At 39.0% G+C, this 20,480-nt stretch overlaps 1 protein-coding gene across 32 annotated transcripts in view; it reads left to right on the top strand.

Moving 5' to 3' along the window:
- Nucleotides 1–20,480, top strand: part of ank2b (ankyrin 2b, neuronal) — a 176,110-nt gene that overhangs the window by 71,614 nt on the left and 84,016 nt on the right. For 20 of the 32 annotated variants that reach the window (XM_028037792.1, XM_028037785.1, XM_028037786.1 and 17 more), the window contains 10 exons: nt 4,726–4,749; nt 10,025–10,033; nt 10,562–10,660; nt 11,361–11,459; nt 12,466–12,564; nt 13,208–13,405; nt 13,517–13,615; nt 14,871–14,969; nt 15,057–15,155; nt 15,265–15,462. In XM_028037792.1, the coding sequence (XP_027893593.1) occupies nt 4,726–4,749; nt 10,025–10,033; nt 10,562–10,660; nt 11,361–11,459; nt 12,466–12,564; nt 13,208–13,405; nt 13,517–13,615; nt 14,871–14,969; nt 15,057–15,155; nt 15,265–15,462 (1,023 nt within the window). The remainder of the gene's footprint in view (nt 1–4,725; nt 4,750–10,024; nt 10,034–10,561; nt 10,661–11,360; nt 11,460–12,465; nt 12,565–13,207; nt 13,406–13,516; nt 13,616–14,870; nt 14,970–15,056; nt 15,156–15,264; nt 15,463–20,480) is intronic. The other 12 variants (XM_028037814.1, XM_028037787.1, XM_028037808.1 and 9 more) reach the window with 2 other exon arrangements.

Genomic DNA, 20,480 nt, shown 5'->3' with positions numbered 1-20,480 from the left:
ACCTGTCAGTGTTGCGTTTTAGTAATAATACTTCATAAAGCCACAGTGATTTCCCAGAATTTCAGTTACTTTAGTGAACGTTCTCTCCTATAACGCAGAAAATTCACAGTATAGAATAGAAATAGTCTTTATTGTATCTTAGAAGGTAAATTCAGGTATAACAGCAGCAAATATGTGGGCAAGTCAAATCAAGTAGGTTCACAAAAACATAAAAAAAATATAAATAGTTAGTAAGTACAATACATTGCAAAGTAAGAGCAAGTTTAAAACATAAAAAATAATACAGCTATTAAAAGGCAATGTATTTTAGGAGCTTACACAATACTTCCCCTCCTTATACAGCTTTTTCCTGACAAGATCCTTTCAGGAGTTTGTACAGTATTCAGAAGAACTTACAGGTGTTTTTCCTGGAACATATTGACCCTTTGCATCTACGTCACTTAATCATTCGAGGTGCCATGACGTACACCTTGGAAGTGAGTATTGAACAGAGCAACTGAAATTGTTTGCCAGTTTATTCATGGCTTCTACTAGTTCAAGTCAATCTAATTTGTCTGTAAATTTACCACACCTGGTAGGGGCTTGTAGAGGCAATATTTACAAAAGTTGAAAATAGCTAGCTTAGAACTTGACCCATGCCTGACTTTGCCTGAATTCATACCACAGGATTTACAGAAAGTATTCAACCCCATCTATATTTTTCACTTTTTGTTTAATCGCAGTTGTTTGCTAAAATAAAAAAAGTTCATATTATTTCTCATAAATGTACACTCAGCATCCCATCTTGACAGAAAAACACAAAAATGTAGACATTTCTGCAAGTTTATTAAAAAAGAAAAACTGAAACATCACATGGTCATAAGTATTCATACCCTTTGCTGTGACACTCATATTTAACTCATGCTGTCCATTTTTTCTGATCCTCTTTGAGGTGGTTCTACTCCTTCATTGGAGTCCAGCTGTGTTTAATTAATCTGACTGGACTTGATTAGGAACAACACACACCTGTCTATAAAAGACCTCACAGCTCACAGTGCAGGTCAGAGCAAATGAGAATCATGAGGTGGAAGAAACTACCCAAGGAGCTCAGAGACAGAATTGTAGAAAGGCACAGACCAGGCCAAGGTTACAAAAGAATTTTTGCAGCACTCATGGTTCCTAAGAGCACATTGGCCTTCGTAATCCTTAATGGAAAAAGTTTGGGATGAGCAGAACTCTTCCTCAACTTGGCTGTCCAGCTAAACGGAGCAATCGTAGGAAAAGAGCTTTGGTGAGAGAGAAAAAGAAGAACCCAAAGATCACTACTGAGCTCCAGAGATGCAGTAGGGAGATGGTCAACAATCACTGCAGCTCTCCAGTCGGGGCTTTATGGCAGAGTGGCTCGACGGAAACCTCTCCTCAGTATAAGACATAGGAAAGCCTGCATAAAGTTGACCAAAAAAACACATGAAACACTCCCAGACTATGAGAAATAAAATTTTCTGGTCTGATGAGACAGAGATTGAACTTTTTGGCATTAATTTTAAGCAATATGTGTGGAGGAAACCAGGCACTGCTTATCACCTGCCCAGTACAATCCCAACAGCGAAACGATGGGGTGTTTTTTAGCTGCAGGGACAGGACGACCGCTTACAGTTGAAGCAAAGATGAATGTGGCCAAAAACAGAGATATCCTGGAAGAAAACCTCTTCCAGAGAGCTCAGGACCTCAAATGGGTCGAAGGTTCACTTTCCAACAAAACAATGACCTGAAACACACAGCTATAATAACAAAGGAGTGGCTTCGGAACAACTCTGAGCCAGACTGAGCCCTGACCTAAACCCAATTAAGCATCTCTGGAGAGACCTGAAAATGGCTCCACCAACATTCACCATCCAACCTGACGGAACTGGAGAAGATCTGAAGAAAGAATGGCAGAAGTTCCCCAAATCCAGGTGTGAAAAAGCGTGCTTCTAATCACTACTGAGCAAAGGGTCTGAATAGAATAGAATAGAATAGAATTCAACTTTATTGTCATTGCACTGTCACAAGTACAAGCAACGAGATGTAGTTTGCATCTATCCAGAAGTGCTCTACGAGATATAAATATTTATTTACAGATGTACAAGACTATGTATGTATGGACTATAAGGGGTTATAGCAAGAGATATAGATATTGTGTATAAATATAAATATGGGAGCTTTATGCACAGATTATACAGAATATATAAGAATGTTAGGGAATGGATAAATAATGGCAGATAAAATTTACAGGTTGTATGTGTGTGTGAAGAAAACAGTCCGTGATGTGTGTGTGTGTGAGGATAGTCCATGTGTTATTGTTGTATGAGAGGATAGGGGAGTACAGTCCTTATAGTTTATGTCAGGAGGCGTTCAAAAGCGTGACAGCTGTGGGAAAGAAGCTGTTCCGGTGCCTGGTGGTTCTGGTCCGTAGGCTTCTGTAACGCCTCCCAGAGGGTAGGAGGGAAAAGAGTGTGTGTGCTGAGTGAGTGGAGTCCTTTGTGATTTTCCCGGCCCTTTTCAAACACAGCTTCCTGTAGATGTCCTTGATGGCAGGGAGCGGTGCCCCGGCGATATACTGGGCAGTTTTCACCACCCTCTGCAGCGCCTGCGGGTCGGAGACAGAGCAGTTCACGTACCAAGCTGTAATACCGTTGGTGAGGATGCTCTCAATGGTGCAGCGGTAGACGTTCGTGAGGATCTCTGAGGACAGGTGGTTCTTCCTCAGGGTCCTCATGAAGAAGAGGCGCTGATGCGCCTTCTTAATGAGTTTGGAGCAGCTGGTCGTCCAAGTCAGGTCCTCGGAGATGTGGACTCCCAGGAACTTAAAGGTGTCCACACGCTCCACCACTGTCCCCTTAATGTGGATGGGTGGATGTGGGTCAGCGTTCCTCCTGAAGTCCACGATAAGCTCCTTGGTCTTCTCGGTGTTCAGCTGCAGGTCGTTTTTGTCGCACCACTCAGCCAGACGGTCTACCTCCTCCCTGTAAGCGGCCTCGTCATTATCTCTGATGAGGCCGATCACCGTGGTGTCGTCTGCGAACTTGATGATGGCGTTAGAGCCATGGACAGGTCTGCAGTCGTAGGTGAAGAGGGAGTAGAGGAAGGGACTCATCACACAGCCTTGTGGCACTCCGGTGTTTATGATGATGGTGGATGAGAAGTGGTTGTCCAGCCGGACATGTTGAGGTCGACTGGTCAGGAAGTCGAGCAACCAGTTACACATGAGTGGACTGATGCCGAGGTCTGTGAGTTTGGTAATGAGTTGTGATGGGATGACAGTGTTGAATGCTGAACTAAAATCTAAGAACAGCAGTCTGGCGTAAGTGTTCTTACTGTCCAGGTGAGAAAGGACAGAGTGCAGCGCTATAGAGACTGCATCTTCTGTGCTCCTGTTCTGCCTGTATGCAAATTGGTGGGGGTCTAGTGTGGGGGGGAGACAGGATCTGAGGTGTGCTAGGACCAGCCGCTCCAAGCACTTGGTAATGATGGGGGTAAGGGCTACCGGACGGTAGTCATTGAGTCTGGTTGGGTTGGGATTCTTGGGGATTGGGACGATGGAGGTAGACTTGAAGCAGGTCGGTACCACAGCGCGGGCCAGGGACAGGTTGAAGATGTCCGTCAGCACTCCTGCCAGCCCCCCAGAGCATACTTATGACCATGTGACATTTCAGTTTTTCTTTTTTAATAAATTTGCAAAAATGTCTACATTTTTGTTTTTTTCTGTCAAGGTATGAACTTTTTTGATTTTAGCAAATGGTTTCAATGAAACAGAGTGAAAAATTGAAAGGGGTCTGAATACTTTCCATACCCACTGTATGTCATAATTGGCCTTTTCCCTTACACCAGAGCAGCCTTAAAAACGTGCAAAAGACTAGATGCTACTTTTTTTTTTTTTGACGGTGCAGCTTTGTCTCCATATTATTAATGGTTAGACGCGTACCTTCTCCATAAAGCAATATTTGGTTGTTTTGACGTCCGTCATGGCACGGTGAGTTCTGAAGAGCGTAACATCACATGCAAAAGGTTAATAGGTTAAATATTCCAGGAACCAGGGTATAATGAGTTGACCTCTAACCTGGTAGGAACTGCTGCATAGACAGTCTTCACCCGCTTTAATATAAGAGCATGAATATAAAGAATTTAAAAATTCTTAACAGTCGATAAGCAACACAGATACCAGACTTTATTCAGCTGAAAGTTTACAAAACAGATAAGTAAATTAGTTCTTTCAAATTTATCCAGAAAAAATTATTTAGGGGAAGTTAATTGTTTTCAAAGTTAGCAAAAATGCTAAACAAAACATTTGCTTTGCTAATAGCACATTAGCTAAGAGTGCCTAAAACTGGACTGCCTTGGTCCTTGAAGGTACACTGCAAGTTTGAGGAAAATCATCTTTGAGATGTGGGAAAGCAACCTGTAATTTAAAATAGTTAATATGCTATATTATAACTATTTGTAGCATTCCAATGCAGTACTTAAGTCTTTTCACTATAATATATGTTGGTGAGATAAATTTTGACTTAAATAATGTCAATCAATTTCAAAGACAAATCACATTATGTATCTGAAACAGGGAAAAAAATAAGCCACTCTAGCCACGTCACTTCCCAGATTAGAATTTGGCTGCACAGCATCCTCTGCTGTGCATGGACTACAGTGGAGTAATGTGTAAAACAAAGCTAACTGAACTGGTCTTTCCCTCCCTCATTCCCTCTGCAACAGATGATGGTCAATAGGACTACTGAGGTATACACATCCCCCTTTAATTCACACAGATTCCTTTCTTTATCATCCCTTTTTCTTTCTGTCCACCACCATACCTTGTCTTGCAAAGTAACCATCATTTGGGTCATTTTATACTTTCTCTGTCATTTTATACTTTCTCTGTTTCAGTTGATTTGGTACGGTTTATTCAGATTCCACCACGTATGGCTGACAGGAATGGCTAAAGTTGCTGTCCCCTGCACAGTCCACAAATTTCATTATGTTGCATTAATATCACTGAATCTTTATTTTCCTTTATTATGTTTATTCCCCTAAGAAATTCATTTTTCCATCTGGAATCCTCAGTGCATTTTTAAATATCATAAGCATCTCTGAGTAACATAATGAATTGAAATGAATGCACTTTCCTTCTGTGACGTCCTAATTTGATGCATATTGTGCTGATGCCTTCATGAGAAAGCTGTCTGTTATTCTGTTATATAAAGCGATAATGTCTGTTTCTGTTGGTGTTGCATGGTCGCTCTTGTCGCACTCTTTACTAGTTGCTGAAGAGTTAAAGTAGAAGCAATGTACTGACGCATGACTGATATAATATTACACAAGTGCTTTAATGAATGACCAAGGCTGCCAAAATGAAACCGAAATATTTTAAAATCAAACTTTATTTCCCAGTAGGGTTTGGTGAAAGATCATTTTAACCTCAAGTTAAAACTGAGTGAAGGGTCAGTTTCCCCAGTCTGCTGAGGGATGCAGCTAGTTCAGAATTACAGCTACATTCTTTAATTTCCATGCTGTGAAACATTCCAGCAACAGTTTATCCATAATTATCAGAGATCAAGCATTAGGAATTCCATAGAGCATACTAAGAAAAATGATTCTGTGGTAAAGTAAATTTAACATAACTGAATCTGTGAAATCAACAATTAAAATTCAAGTTAGTATCTTTACACACAGTATTGAGGTCACAAATATTTATTAAAGATACAAGACATTGTTACTTTTTTTCTGAAAATAAATTGTTTAAGTACCAAGAGCCTATCGTTTGTTGTGGAAATGTCAGTTATCAAAGAATGAGAGTCTGTTCCAATAACTAGAGAAAGATTAATCCTTCTCTTTATTTTTATTCAAAGGCAAAAGCGTTTGAAGACCCACCTCACTGAACACAGTAAAAGAGCCCCGAACAACACAGATCACATGATTACAGTATATAGTCACAGCAAAGAAGAACACTGCCAAAGTCAGAACTTATCTCCATTACTAGGTGGATAACAACGCCACATCTTTATCCAGTGTCATGCAACAGCCCTTCACCTCATTGGAAAGAACGATTTTTAGTTAAGACTTTTTGAAAACCCACATCCTACATGTATAGCAGGAAATGAGAGCTGACAAGGATTCCAACCACAACTTCTAGTTCTTTATCAGTCACTCATAGTTGCAGGCTCTCTCACACTTACACAGTAACAAAGATTAAAGAAAAACACAAAACACTATTTATCCTTGTTGAGATCAAATTAAGAGGAAATAGTTAAAATCAAATTTTCTATTACACTTAACTTCATCTACACAACAAAAGAAAATCTTGTTGTCTTTACTGTGTTTCATTCAGTATTTCAAAACACCAAATATTACCCATAAGCCATCAGAGTTCCCAGGCACCAACAGACCAACTGTCATTTGAAGTAAAGGCAATTTTCAGCTAGCAGAAGTCATTAATGTTATTTGTAATACTTAAATTGCACAACATGAATTCATTTGTTTTTATGGTTTGCAATAATTGATTTTTTAGGACATTGTGACAGTAGGGATTGGCCAGCAAAGTATCCCACAATGCATTGTGTTGCCAACAGTAATTTATTAAACCATTTTTTTATTGGTCACCAAAATTATTTTTAAGATGTTTAAGGTGAAAACATCAGTATGAGGCTGCTTTCAGTGCAGTAGAGCACTTGTTGGCTAGTTTATAGCATTTTTATTTGCATGAAACATCACCATGTATGCTCATTTTTATTCAAGGATATTTTTTTTAATTGGCATACCTCCTTGCTTCTTTGTGGTACAAAATATGGATTTGTGCTATAATATTTGGACTTTTATGATATAATTGAATTAAATTTAAATTAAATTTATGACCACTCCACTCTGCCTGAATATGTAGCCTTGGATTGCCAGTGGATTGTGTCTGCTTATTTTTTCATCTGGAGGTTTCTTTAATTTCACTGTTTGCTCTTTTGTTATTTTTTTTTGTGTTCAGCTGAGTACATTTTATACTCATACAGGCCTAACCCCAGCTACCATCATCAAGGTTAAAGCATAATAACAAGAGATTGGTTTTAAAGATACAATATTATAGTACAGTATCATTGAAAGCGTAAAAATGTAGTCCATTAAACAGGATGTAAAACTGCTCTTTGTTCTGCAGTCTGAAAACTAGAAAAGACTCTTCTTTTTCACAGATTAATGCACAGCAACATTCAAAACTCAACCCTGTTGTTATAACGGCAGCCCTGGCCATTCACATTTAAAAGATTACTGATATAACCTCTTTTAAAATACATGCTTTTAAAAGAAAATTAGAAAATAACATTGTCTGTTATTGTTTTCTGAATAGGAGGCATGTGACACTTAGTGTGAATAAAGCATTTACACTTAAATGGATCCACAATTAGTTGAACATGTTGGCCTAAATATGTTGCAATTTTGCTGTTAGCTAAAAAATGCTATTTATGATGTGTCAAAACTCACAATTACCTGAAAATATTTGTTTTTCATTACATTTTCATTCATGGAGGTCACCATTTTTTCACTTGTGCCATGCATGGTGGGTTGGTGACCTGGTTTGGTTTGTTCTGCACTGGAATGTACAGAGTGAACACAGGAAATCTTTACTGTAGTTAATTTTATCACTATTTTCTTCACTATATTTATGATTGGTGTAAATTCAAAGTCACAGCATCGCTGTTGGCTATAATTAAAATAAACAAAAAATATAGAGGTGAATCTGGACCACTTCCCACATGAAAAAAAAGAAGAGCATAATGGGAAAGAGCTGAGCACAACTTCCGAAGGACTCGCATTTGTGCTTTCAACATTTCTCTCCAGAAGAGTTTGAATCATTTGTACAAGCAAAATTGATAAAGGATTTAACAGGTGGTTGTTGCCTTTGCAAGCTAAAATCATATGTTGTGCTGACAGTTTTTATCCACAAAATGCCTAAACCCTGTCACCGGCTAGCAAGACAAACATACTGGGAGAAACATCAGAGACAAGCAGTGCTGGAAGCTCCTTTAAACAATAAAGAAGCTATTGCCACTGCCACCAGTACCGAATATGAAATCACAGACCCAACACCGAACCAAAGACCAGAGCCTAAATAGGTGTTACTGGACTGAGGACTGGATCCAACACAGACCACTTACTGGATCACACAGTCCCACCAAACCTGCATGCCATTCATTGTTTCATTTATGAAGCTGAAGGTGGCAGCAGCATCACTAACACCAGTTTTCTGGATAACTCTTTCCTCTTCATCTTCATTGTGATTTCTACATTCCCATCAATTTCAATGCGCTCTGGTTCAAATTGAAAAGACTTAACAATGTTACTTGTTGCTGTTTTGGCTGGATGGCGCTAGCAAAATTGGACCTAGCGTAGATCATTTACCCAGAATGCATTGCAGCCTAAACAACATGGCAACATCCATGTGACAATATTTTATTAAAATTTATAACAAACAGACTACAGTATTATTACTGTATTGATTTAACATCTAAAATAAATGTTTTTCAAATAAAGTCAACTAATCGTGGATCCCTTTAAAACATATTACATACACTGTGTACAACAACACCACCATTTTTTCACAATAAATTTTTCCTGAAATCATATCTGTTTGCTAAATGCCAGAAAAATAACAGCAATTTAAAATTTCTTTACATTTGGCTAAATGGTTAGAGTCACTGTCCAATTGGAAGACACATCCAACCTTTAACTGCCTGGCTGATATCTTTAGATGTTGCTTAAGTATTTCCATATAATCTTCTTCATCAGGGTATCTATCTTGTTCAATTTCCAACCCCTCCTATTTTTTCTTCCAAATTTAACTTTTGCTATAATGAAAAAAACACTTCAACTTTTGTTTTCAAGACATGTCTTGTGGTCTGATGAAACTAAAGGTTTGTCTCTGAGTGAATTTGCAAATCTGGCTTTTTATGCTGCTTTTTGAGCAATGGCTTCTTCCTGTCTGAATGACATTTCAGCCAAGGTTGCTACAGGTCTCTCTTAACAGCCTCATTAGCATTTTTATTAGCTTTTGTTCTGGAGTTGATTTGTACATTTCCCACCAGAATCCGTTCATCTGTGGAACAGAACTCAACTCCTTTCTGAAAGGCCTTATGGTTGAACTTCGCCATGCTGTTTATTCTTGCATATATTTGTTTAAAACTGATTTTCCACTGAAATTTAATTTTGTGAAATGAAGCCTAGGCAGAAATTCAAACTGGAAGTCTCTCTTCAGCCTCCCCGGCATCATCCAGTCACTGCATCATGCGCTTCTACCACAGCCTATCAGCAACGGACCATGCCTCATTGTAACCAATCATCGAGCAAGTCTCCATTTATAAGGCCTCCATTGGTGGTTCTCTCTGCTCGCCACCTGAGCTTCAACCCAACTCCGCCCCTTCTCCACTCTTGTTCTCCCGCCTCATTCAGGCTTTCATCCTCTCTTCGGCCTCCACCACCAGTGTCCCGGCCTCGGGGGGGAAGACGTCTCTGGTCCTCATCCTGAGCTGCTCATCCAGGCTTATTGCGGGTCACATGTACATGAAGTCAACTGCTGGGATCAGAGAGCCAAAACTTTAATTTATTCATGGCAAATAAAACTTTCTAATTGGAGCTTTTTGGAGACTCACAAGTTAATTGAACTTGTGAGTCCATAAATAACATCATCATCCAGGTTTGCATTAACAATTTAGAGGCACGGTAATCTTAGTCTATGTAAATTTCGACCTTGAAGAATGTAATAACAATCTCTCGTTCTGGAATTTATCAAATAGAAATGATGTTGGTAACCCTAACTGACAAGAACATTTAAATGTATCCAGTGTATGTAAATACCTGTCTTCATTTATTTTGCCTAACAGCATTGCACTGAGGAGCATGATGCATCCACAGTTTCTTTAATTTGCACCATTCTGAGCTTTTAACTGTGTAATGTTTGAAACCATCTCGTTAGTCACTGTTTTCTCCACACTCTTGTAAACAACTTTTTCACATTAAATCGGACCAACACTTACAGAATGGCAAGGTAAGGCAAGAATTTCACAACTCCTCCAACCTGCTCTGCAATCTCTAACTTTCCCCATATATTTCTCATTGCTAGCTCTAATGACTCTATGATGTACTGTCAACATAGTGCACTGGTTTTAATGGGAACCATAAATTTTGCCTTGTGCCATCTATTGAGTTTTATTATTAGCTGCTTTTAATTTTGACTAGATAATGTTTTTGTCCATCTTCATCTCAGTCTGGATGACGATCTGTTTAGTTTTTTGGAGGAAGAGTTCTTAATTTCTATAATGTTCACCTTGCATGAAAAATGAGTTTGTCTTTCCAAATTATTTGTGGGTGTTACATGTGTGACTTGTATATTTTTTGGGGGGAGTGACCTCTTTTCCAGTTCACTCTTTGTTGATAACTAATGCTTGAAGTGACCACTGCATGCTTTGAAGCCTGAAGCTACTCAGGGTCAATATTGCAGGACCTGGAGGTAGAACTGATGCTTACTTTTGTTTTCCATTTTGTCGTTTTTCTATTCCTCATGTCTGTGTCCCAGAGTGGATTTACCCCGCTGCACATTGCTGCCCACTATGGAAATGTCAATGTGGCCACTCTCCTACTCAACCGTGGAGCAGCCGTGGATTTCACAGCCAGGGTGAGATCTTACACCACCGAGCTTTTACCCAAACAAATGAGCACTGTAATTTTACACAAACAGTTTGGAACTTTAAAAGTCATTTTAGTTTGGTATCAATTCACATACTGTACATTGCAAAAAATCGAATTTCATTTCAATGGAGACAAGCAGGTCCACTTAATATAAAATCACATTGAAATATAATAAAATCCTGGGCGTGCTGTGGTGGCGTAGGGGACAGAACGACCCATGTTTGGAGGCCTTGAGTCCTCCACGCGGCCATCGCCGGTTTGACTCCCGGACCCGACAATATTTGCCGCATGTCTTCCCCCCTTTCCTTTCCTGTCAGCCTACTTTCATATAAGGGACACTAGAGCCCACAAAAGACAAAAAAGAAATATAATAAAAGCCATACCAAGACAGCATGGTCATAGACTCAGATTAAGTTTACTTTATGTACAATAAATACAGTTATATTTAATAAAAATGCTTTCTGTTGAGGTTCATTAATCAGATTCAAAGTAGCTTTTAAAAATTGATAACATTTAAGCGGCTATTAAAGCTACATTTCTGTGTTAATAAAAATCTAAAAAAGCTTAGATGTTATTTAGTTTTATTTCAACACAGTTTGATAATAAAATTTGAAAATTTTCTGCACCCTTAAGCTCTTAACCATTCTGTCAGATTCTCCTTCTTCAATCTGTCCTCTTTTCTGCAGAATGGAATAACTCCTTTACATGTGGCGTCTAAACGTGGCAACACCAACATGGTTCGCCTATTGCTGGATCGGGGCTCTCAGATCGATGCTAAAACACGGGTTGGTACCACAGACACAGAACCAAAGACAAAGTTGTTTCCTTCCTGACTGTTTAGATCAGGGGTGCCCAAAGTGGGTCCTTGAGGGCCGGCATCCTGCATGTTTTAGTTCTCTCTTTTAGCAAGTCATCGTAGCCCTTCTAATTAGCCATCATTTGATGCAGGTATGTTAAACCTCGGAGAGAATTAAAACATGCAGGATGCCGGCCCTCAAGGACCCACTTTGGACACCCCTGGTTTAGATGAACATCCTTTCCTGACTGCTGTCCAGCTTCTCGGGTTCATTCCTTCTCTCAGATTTCCAGGGAACACCAGTAACATTTTATTTTAACATTTTCAATGGTAAACAAAGTGTGATATTAATGTTTGGTATTTAGAGCAGATGTGAAAAATGTTTTTTTTTCCAGTTAAGCTGGACAGAAGTGGATTAAATTTAGAGTCTTAACCCAGCTGATGTTTGGTTGGATGCCAGATAGTTGGCATCCAACCATGTTATTAGCTCTTTTTGTGTTATTAGCTCTTTTTGGTTTGTAACATGTAGAAACGTCATGTAGTCTCTGGCAGCATCTGAACTGAACCACCTGACAATTTTATAGCAGCTGTTTTAGGTTAAGTCATTATCCATGACTTAACCTAAAACAGGCTAAACTGAGTTGATTAACCTAAGCTAACATCTCTGCAGCATTTTGCATGCTGATGTAACAGAGCCAGTATCTGAGCCTGTCAAACAGATTAAATGTTTCTGTAAAACACAGGGAAATGATGAGACAGACAATTGTTAAAGTTTATCAATGCCTGGCTTCTACCATATTGGAGAGGGACAACCTTTGACCTCACTAGACTGTCTTACAGAGCACAGTCTAGCACAGCGGTGGAACTACAATTTAAATAGTCATTCCCAAAGTGACTTTTTGCTGTACTTTTGTCTCTTTTAAACAAACAAAAACATTTTATGTGATTACACATTAGTGTGTCACTGAGACATTTCTGTCCAATGTGTGATGCAGGATGGCCTGACCCCCCTCCACTGTGCCGCTCGAAGTGGACATGAGACAGCAGTGGAGCTACTGCTGGAGAGAGGAGCCCCTTTACTGGCCAGGACAAAGGTGGGTCACACTGTATTTACGCTTATCTGTCGGGTCTGTTCTGATCACACAGGATCAAATATCAACCCAAAACTCTCCAAATAAAGTCTTTGGGATTGAATCAAAAATGATAAAAAGCCATGGAGCTGTTGTGGAACAGGAGAGCTTCTTCACTCCAACCATTGTTTCTGTCAATGTTTTTGTATGCACTAACAGCAAAATTCAAAATAACTGCCTCAATTTCACAAAAAAGTATATATGCACGATTAAAGAGCATGTAACTCACATCTTTACCTCTTTTTGGCTTTTTTGAAAAATAGTTAATATCCTAAAGGGAAATGGAAACAAGTGTTGAATTAACCCACTGGGGAACAATAATTTCAATCTTCTATCTAAAAAGGATCAACATTGCTGTGTTACCCAAGTCACAGTACCAGGTGGCAATAATGTCCTCAATACAAGAGTAAAATTCAATAGAAGAAGATCTTAAAGACATCAAAGCAGTGCTAAGTCAAGAAAAGAGTTATTGCTCATGCTGTATGTTGATGAAGCCTGATAGTAGAAGCAGGCCCTGGTTCTACTCTTTGCTTTGAACTCTTGGCTGCTGAGAAACGATTCATCTTATGACATTTCTTTTCTATTTAATCACTTGTTGATCTCTCAGAATGGGCTGTCCCCACTGCACATGGCGGCACAAGGCGACCATGTCGAATGCGTCAAACATCTTCTGCAGCACAAAGCTCCTGTTGATGATGTCACACTGGACTACCTGACAGCGCTGCATGTGGCAGCTCACTGTGGTCACTACAGAGTCACCAAACTGCTGCTGGATAAAAGAGCCAACCCTAACGCCAGAGCTCTGGTAGGTTAGGAAGACAGAGAGGAAAGATTCAGCAGGTAGCAGATTTACAGTGTATGGGTGAAATGTACCTGATGGCTGTATGTGCTGTTGCTTGTCACACGTCCTCCACAGAATGGCTTCACTCCACTGCACATAGCCTGTAAAAAGAACCGGGTAAAAGTGATGGAGCTGCTGGTTAAATATGGAGCGTCAATCCAGGCAATTACAGAGGTGATTTAAACAACATCCATTTTATATATTAGCTCATTTCTAGTGATATTACTTTTCAGGTTTCACTGCCAGCTTGCAGTTGTAAATAAGTATGCAGAATGTTTTTAATCTGTCCTGCTTGGTTAAATGACTTAGCCATGACTGCTTATGACACAGAGGGATGATGATTATTTGTTTATATTAGGAGCAGAGGAGACGTCACACTGTGTGAGGCAGCTGGATTTTCATGAACCATATAATTGCGCAATTCGACAGTTCAAAAATAAATGTGCTTAATGGAAACATGCCAATTTTGAAAAAACTAGTTTTTCAATGAAAAGATTTTGTGGCTAGGATGGAGTGTTTTTTTTTTTTTTGGCAATATCAAAATTGGTTTATTTCACAAACCTGTAATGGAAACACTCTTTTTGCATCACGAGTCACACAGTCAGCAGCTGGATGTTGATTAAAAATGTTGCCATCCAGCTGCCATGAAAAAGACGACAGGAAGAAATTGGAATATTATGGCACATGACTTATTGACTTATTATGACTTATTATGTGAACAAACTTATTCACGTGTGATTTTATTTGCATTTCTTATTTAATGGAAATACCACAATTCCATAGTTGTCTTTCTTTGACATTAGTGGAATATTGACAAAGTTTTGGGTACATTTGTAATGGAAATGCATCCAGTGTTACACAGCTCTGTAATTAAACATTTAACAATTACTTTTACACAAAGGTTTCAGTTGTCTGATCAGCATAAATAAATATGTTCACTTTAGAAGCTTTTTTATATGCTTCTTCTGACAGCTAACGTTGCTCAGTGACAACTTTTAAAACAAAGAGTAGCTACTGTTGTCAATGTGACCTGGCAGCAATTATCGTACACTCACTGATCAATGGCAAATCGTAAAATAGGCCAACTTTGATAATCAGAGCTTCTCTGCTTTGTAATTATATTAATATCTGAAATATTATTTTTTTTATATGCATATGCAGTGGTGAGCATACTTCTAATAGTGGAGCAAATTTTTTGTTTAGTACTTTAGCATTTTGCAAACTTTGGATAACTGTAAAGCTGTAACTTACTTGACTGTTTTTAAACTTTCAGTTTAATAAAACAAAAAAAGTCTAAGACCAGGCATGATATAAACACAAAAAGTGATCAGAGTTTATCATTTTTTTGCCTCTTAACTAGTCTTTTGCAACACTGTAGAGCACTGATCTTTTATTCACACCATGTGTCTGCATTCTGCTGCCTGTTTAGTCTGGCCTGACTCCCATCCACGTAGCAGCTTTTATGGGTCACCTGAATATCGTCCTGCTCCTGCTGCAGAATGGAGCCTCAGCGGATGTCAGCAATATAGTGAGTAATGGGGAAGGGCAGGAGCAGGAGGGAGCTGACACAGCATTTCGGTTACATCTGACATGGTGTGTTACCTGCTGTACACAGCGTGGAGAAACAGCGTTACACATGGCAGCCAGGGCTGGCCAGGTGGAGGTGGTCAGATGTCTGCTGAGAAATGGAGCAATGGTGGACGCTCAGGCACGGGTGAGATGAATTTCTTCACATGTCTTGCACTTATCTATACCTGTGTCATCAATATTAGGTCTGCTGTTTGATTAAAAACTGTCATCCCCTCCCTCCCCATCCTGTCCAGGAGGATCAGACTCCTCTTCACATCGCGTCCCGTCTCGGGAAAACAGAGATCGTGCAGCTGTTGCTACAGCACATGGCCCATCCTGATGCTGCCACAACCAATGGCTATACCCCGCTCCACATCTCTGCCAGGGAGGGGCAGGTGGAGACCGCCTCAGTGCTACTGGAGGCTGGGGCTTCCCATTCATTGGCTACGAAGGTGCGTGGTGGGGGAGCCATTTAATCTTTGTCTAACTCGATGAGGTGGATGTTCAGTCTTACCAAATGAATCTACTCTGTCACTTAGGACATGCATGCTGCTAACAGATTTGAGCCAAAACATATTAGCTGTTATTATGGCAAAAAACAACAATCTATTTTAAATGCAACAAGCTAACTTTAAATTAAGTTCATGAAAAGGTCTTACAAAACAACTTTAGATACACAACACGTGGCATTATCTTAATTTGTATTTTAAATGCAGCTTAAGTGTGTGAACTTCCTTAATAGAAGAAATTACCAACGCAATGGATAGTAAGAAATTAGCTGTATGGGGTTTTCATAGATCTAAAGAAAGCTTTTGACACAATAAATCATGATATTTTAATTAAAAAAATAGAATGTTATGGAATTCGGGGAGTAGTTTTGAATTGGACGAGGAGTTATTTAAAGAGCAGAAAACTATTTGTGAATATGGGAGAGATTGAATCTGATTGTCTGAAGATTGTATGTCAGAACTCTGACCCTTGAGTTCTGACCCTCAAGGGTCAGAACTGGGACCAGTTTGAGTTCATTTGTATATAAACGACATAAGCAAAGTGTCTAATGTATTAAAAGGTGTGTTATTTGCTGACGACATAAATATTCTAGTCTCTGGTGAAAACTTACAACAACTTCTTTACATAGTCGCCTCGGAAATCAGTAAATTAAAGAAATGGTTTGACAATAATAAATTATTACTAAATTTGGACAAGACTAAAATCATAGTTTTTGGAAACTGCTACAAAAATACTCCAATTCAAGTTCAGACAAGTTGTAACTCTAGAAGGGGTTTATGTTAAGTTTCTTGGTAATAAGAGATGACAAAATCAGTTGGAAACCTCATATTAAACATTTACAGAATAAACTAAGTAAAAGCATATTAATCCTGGCCAAAGCTAGACATATTCTGAATAATAAACCACTTCATATTCTATGTAACTCTCTGATTTTGCCATATTTAACATATTGTTTAGAAGTGTGGGGAATTAATTACTGTTAGGTCTAAATTACCTAAACACAGACACAATGAAGAGACAAGAGTCAGAGTTTGGTTTTACCTGCAGGGAGAGCACAGTTGAAACCCAGTTACAGATTTCTGCCTATGCTCTGAAGCTTCAACTGAGTCTTGCCCTGCTTTTATTAGAATTAGGAACTTCCTAGTTACATGACAGAGTGCAGCCCTGAGGGGAGGGGGAACAGAGAACAGCTGCACATTCACATGAACACAACTCATTCCTACATTCCTCAAAGGCATATTTCATAAGATACGACTATAGAATTGCAGTTCCTCTGGGCAATTGGCGCCGGACTGTCTTGTTCATGGTATCCTCCTTTTTCACTCCTCAGCAGGCCACTTCCAGAGTTTCTGCAAACACTTCAAAACACTCAAAGCACTTCAAAACACTCAAAACACATCATTAAAATGTAAATGCAAAGGTAAATTAAATGGATGGTAATATAAAATAAAGGTAAAGCAAATAAATGATAATAAAATATAAAATACTTCCAACAATTACCAAAGCTCTTTACATCCACTAAGTATCCTACCGAAACCAGCCGTTAGAATCATCCATAATGTTGGTTATTATGAGCACACAAACCCGTTACTCTTTCAATCTAGAATTCTTAAATTGGAAGAGCTGGTGGAATTTAAAATTCAATTTATTTCAAATTATGAAATAAATTCAAATTATGTTTAAGACATCTAATAAACTGCTACCTGAACTCATACAGAACATGTTTTATGACAGAGAAAGGGGGATATAACGTAAGGGGTTACTCCAACTTAAGGATTTGTAGTTTATGAACAACAAGAAAGAGCTTTTGTATTTCAATTCATGGGGCAAAGTCATGGAACAAGTTAAATGAGGAGTTAAAACAAAGTCAAAATTGAATACAATTTAAAAGAAAATATAAGGTGGTCATTTTCACAAGATATAGAAATATGGATGAGAGATGGCACTAATGTGTATATGTAAACTGAGGCTAACACATATGACTGTGTGGGTATGGATGTATATACTTGGACATATGTAAATCCAGATAAAATGGAAAATTAATTAATCTGTTTATTTTTAGGTTTGATTTGATTTATTAATGAGGGTACATCTGAAAATATTGTATGGGTTTATGGGGTAGGAGTTCATAGGTTTATTACTTCTTCTTGCTCCTGAGATATGGCGTATGCAATTTATTTAGCCTAGCATCAGTGAATCTGTGATCGATCTCATGGTCTGTTGAAGAAGCCTATTGACGCACATTCACCTGAATTACTTAGGCCTGACTTGACATAGTCGCACCTCCTGTGTCTGGTTTGGTCTTTGTGAAATGGATAAAGCCAAGGCGAACTGATGGCTTTGGCCTTGATCAAGCCAAGTCAAGCCAAGCTTTATCGCTTATCCTGTAGTTCACAGGTGTCAAACTCCAGTTCTCAAGGGCCACTGTCCTGCAACTTTTAGATGTGCCTCTGTTGCACCACCTGAATAGAATAATTAGGTCATAAGACTCTGGAGAACTGATCTACACAAGAAGGAGGTAATGAAGCCATTTCATTCCAGTGTTTTGTACTTGTGGCACATCTAAAACCTGCAGGACACCGACCCTTAAGGACTGGAGTTTGACACTTGTGCTGTAGTTCATAGTCCTTGCGCCTCCTCTCTGTGTAGCTGGTTATATGCTGCTGGCCCCTGTAGTAAGTGCCAGTCTGTGAAAGCTTCATGAGAGGTGAGTTTCATTTTTCAGCACATAGCATAGAAAAGCGTTAACAATACATAAGACATTACCTTTATTAACTTAGACACATGGAGAGTAATGAATACTTACTAGATACATGGCACCAGCTTTTGTACTTTTAGTGTTTTTAATACTGTAAAACACTCTATGTGCTAAATTCCTTGTCTTCATTAAAAACTACACAACACAGAGTCAAGGGGTTACTTGGACTAACCTGGTTCAGTGTCGTGAAGCAGAACCCGGTTACACTAAACTAAGATACGATAAACTAAGCCACACTAATATAAGATAGGAAAAGCTAAGCTAAACTAAGTTACACTAAACTGAGATAAGATAAGCTTTATTGTCCAAAGGAAATTTGTACTGGGTACAGACACTACCCCAACCCTAACCCCTAGTCTAAAATCCATACGCATATTAGGTTCACATTTAACCTAATATGCTTAACTTAACACTTTGCACTGGATACATTCTAAAACAAAAAATAATAGTAAATAACATAAAATCTTTAAGATCAAAACCTACAGTCACATTTTAGTGTTTGTTGCTATTAAAGGTTTTGATAAAGTGGAACAAATTTGTTCTTGTGGCGGTTCAGTCTGCATGCAGACTAAACGGGTCCAGTCAAAGTCAAGACCTCAACCTGAATAAAATGCTGTGGTGCAGATGCTAAGAGAGCTAAAGGTGTGTTGGCCCACAGAACACTGGGCCTGTGATTAAGATCTAACTGGAGTAAGTTTGATTTATTTCGAACATGATAGGATAAAATCATGCACAAGAACAAGGAATGTAAAAGACACATAATTTTGTACTACATTAGTTTTAACATGCTTAACACCAGTACATGTGACAGAATCCATGGCCTAACAAAGGTCTGCTCCCAACAGGGGCAGGGCTTTTTCATAAACACAATCACAATAAATAATAATAATTACGGTTTATTATTACAATAATAATAAATGCACTGATCATGTGGTGTCTTCCAACACTGACCTTGTTTGCTTCTTCATACTAAATACATCAAGGCTCCCCCTGCAGGGTGTATAATCAAACTGAAGTCAGATGTTTGTTACATATTTTTATTTATTTTTTTATTATTCCTAAGAATCGAGTCAAGGTGTAAGTTTACCAGCTGAAAGCTAATGTAATGTAACAGAATAGTCATGCTATACGATAGCAGTTTTATGTAGCTTACTGTCCCATTCATTATCTGAATCTCATCTTTCAGTTGATTCTATTAACATATACAGTGTATCACAAAAGTGAGTACACCCCTCACATTCCTGCAGATATTTAAGTATACCTTTTCATGGGACAACACTGACAAAATTACACTTTGACACAATGAAAAGTAATATATAACTATAATAATATAACTGCTGTACAAGACAGCAGTGTACAGTTATTCTTCCCTCAAAATAACTCTATATACAGCCATTAATGTCTACCCTAACCTGGCAACAAAAGTGAGTACACCCTGTTGTTATGCAATAGCCAACCCCGCCCTAAACCTATATATACATATATATATATATATATATATATATATATATATATATATATATATATGCTCAGTGAATGTCTCAGACAACAGGGAACGGAGGTTGAGGTGCCAGAGATACCATCATGGGAGGACAAGCCCCTACATGGGATGTACCACCAGCAAATAACCCAAGTGGCTGATATCAGTAAATCCTACCAATGGCTGGAAAAAGCTGGACTCAAGGACAGCACAGAGGCCCTCATCCTGGCCGCCCAGGAACAGGCCCTAAACACCAGAGCAATAGAGGCCCAGATCTACCACACCAGACAAGACCCAAGGTGCAGGTTGTGCAAGGAGGCCCCTGAGACAGTCCAGCACATAACAGCAGGGTGCAAGATACTGGCAGGGAAAGCGTACATGGAACGACATAACCAAGTTGCAGGCATAGTGTACAGAAACATCTGTGCAGAATATGGACTGGAAACCCCGAAATCAAAGTGGGAAACACCCCCAAAGGTGGCGGAGAACGCCAGAGCTAAGATCCTGTGGGACTTCCAGATCCAGACAGACAAAATGGTAATGGCGAACCAACCAGACATTGTCGTAGTGGATAAACAACAGAGGAAAGCCGTTGTGGTAGATGTAGCAATACCAAGTGACTGCAACATCAGGAAAAAGGAGCACGAGAAACTAGAGAAATACCAGGGCCTCAGGGAGGAACTGGAGAGGGCCTGGAAGGTGAAGACCACAGTGGTGCCTGT

The sequence above is a fragment of the Xiphophorus couchianus genome, chromosome 14 (assembly GCF_001444195.1).
Source record: "Xiphophorus couchianus chromosome 14, X_couchianus-1.0, whole genome shotgun sequence".
NCBI classification, from domain to species: Eukaryota; Metazoa; Chordata; class Actinopteri; order Cyprinodontiformes; family Poeciliidae; genus Xiphophorus; species Xiphophorus couchianus.
The sequence above is the reverse complement of the archived record's forward strand: the minus strand, read 5'-3'. Positions and strand labels throughout refer to the sequence as shown.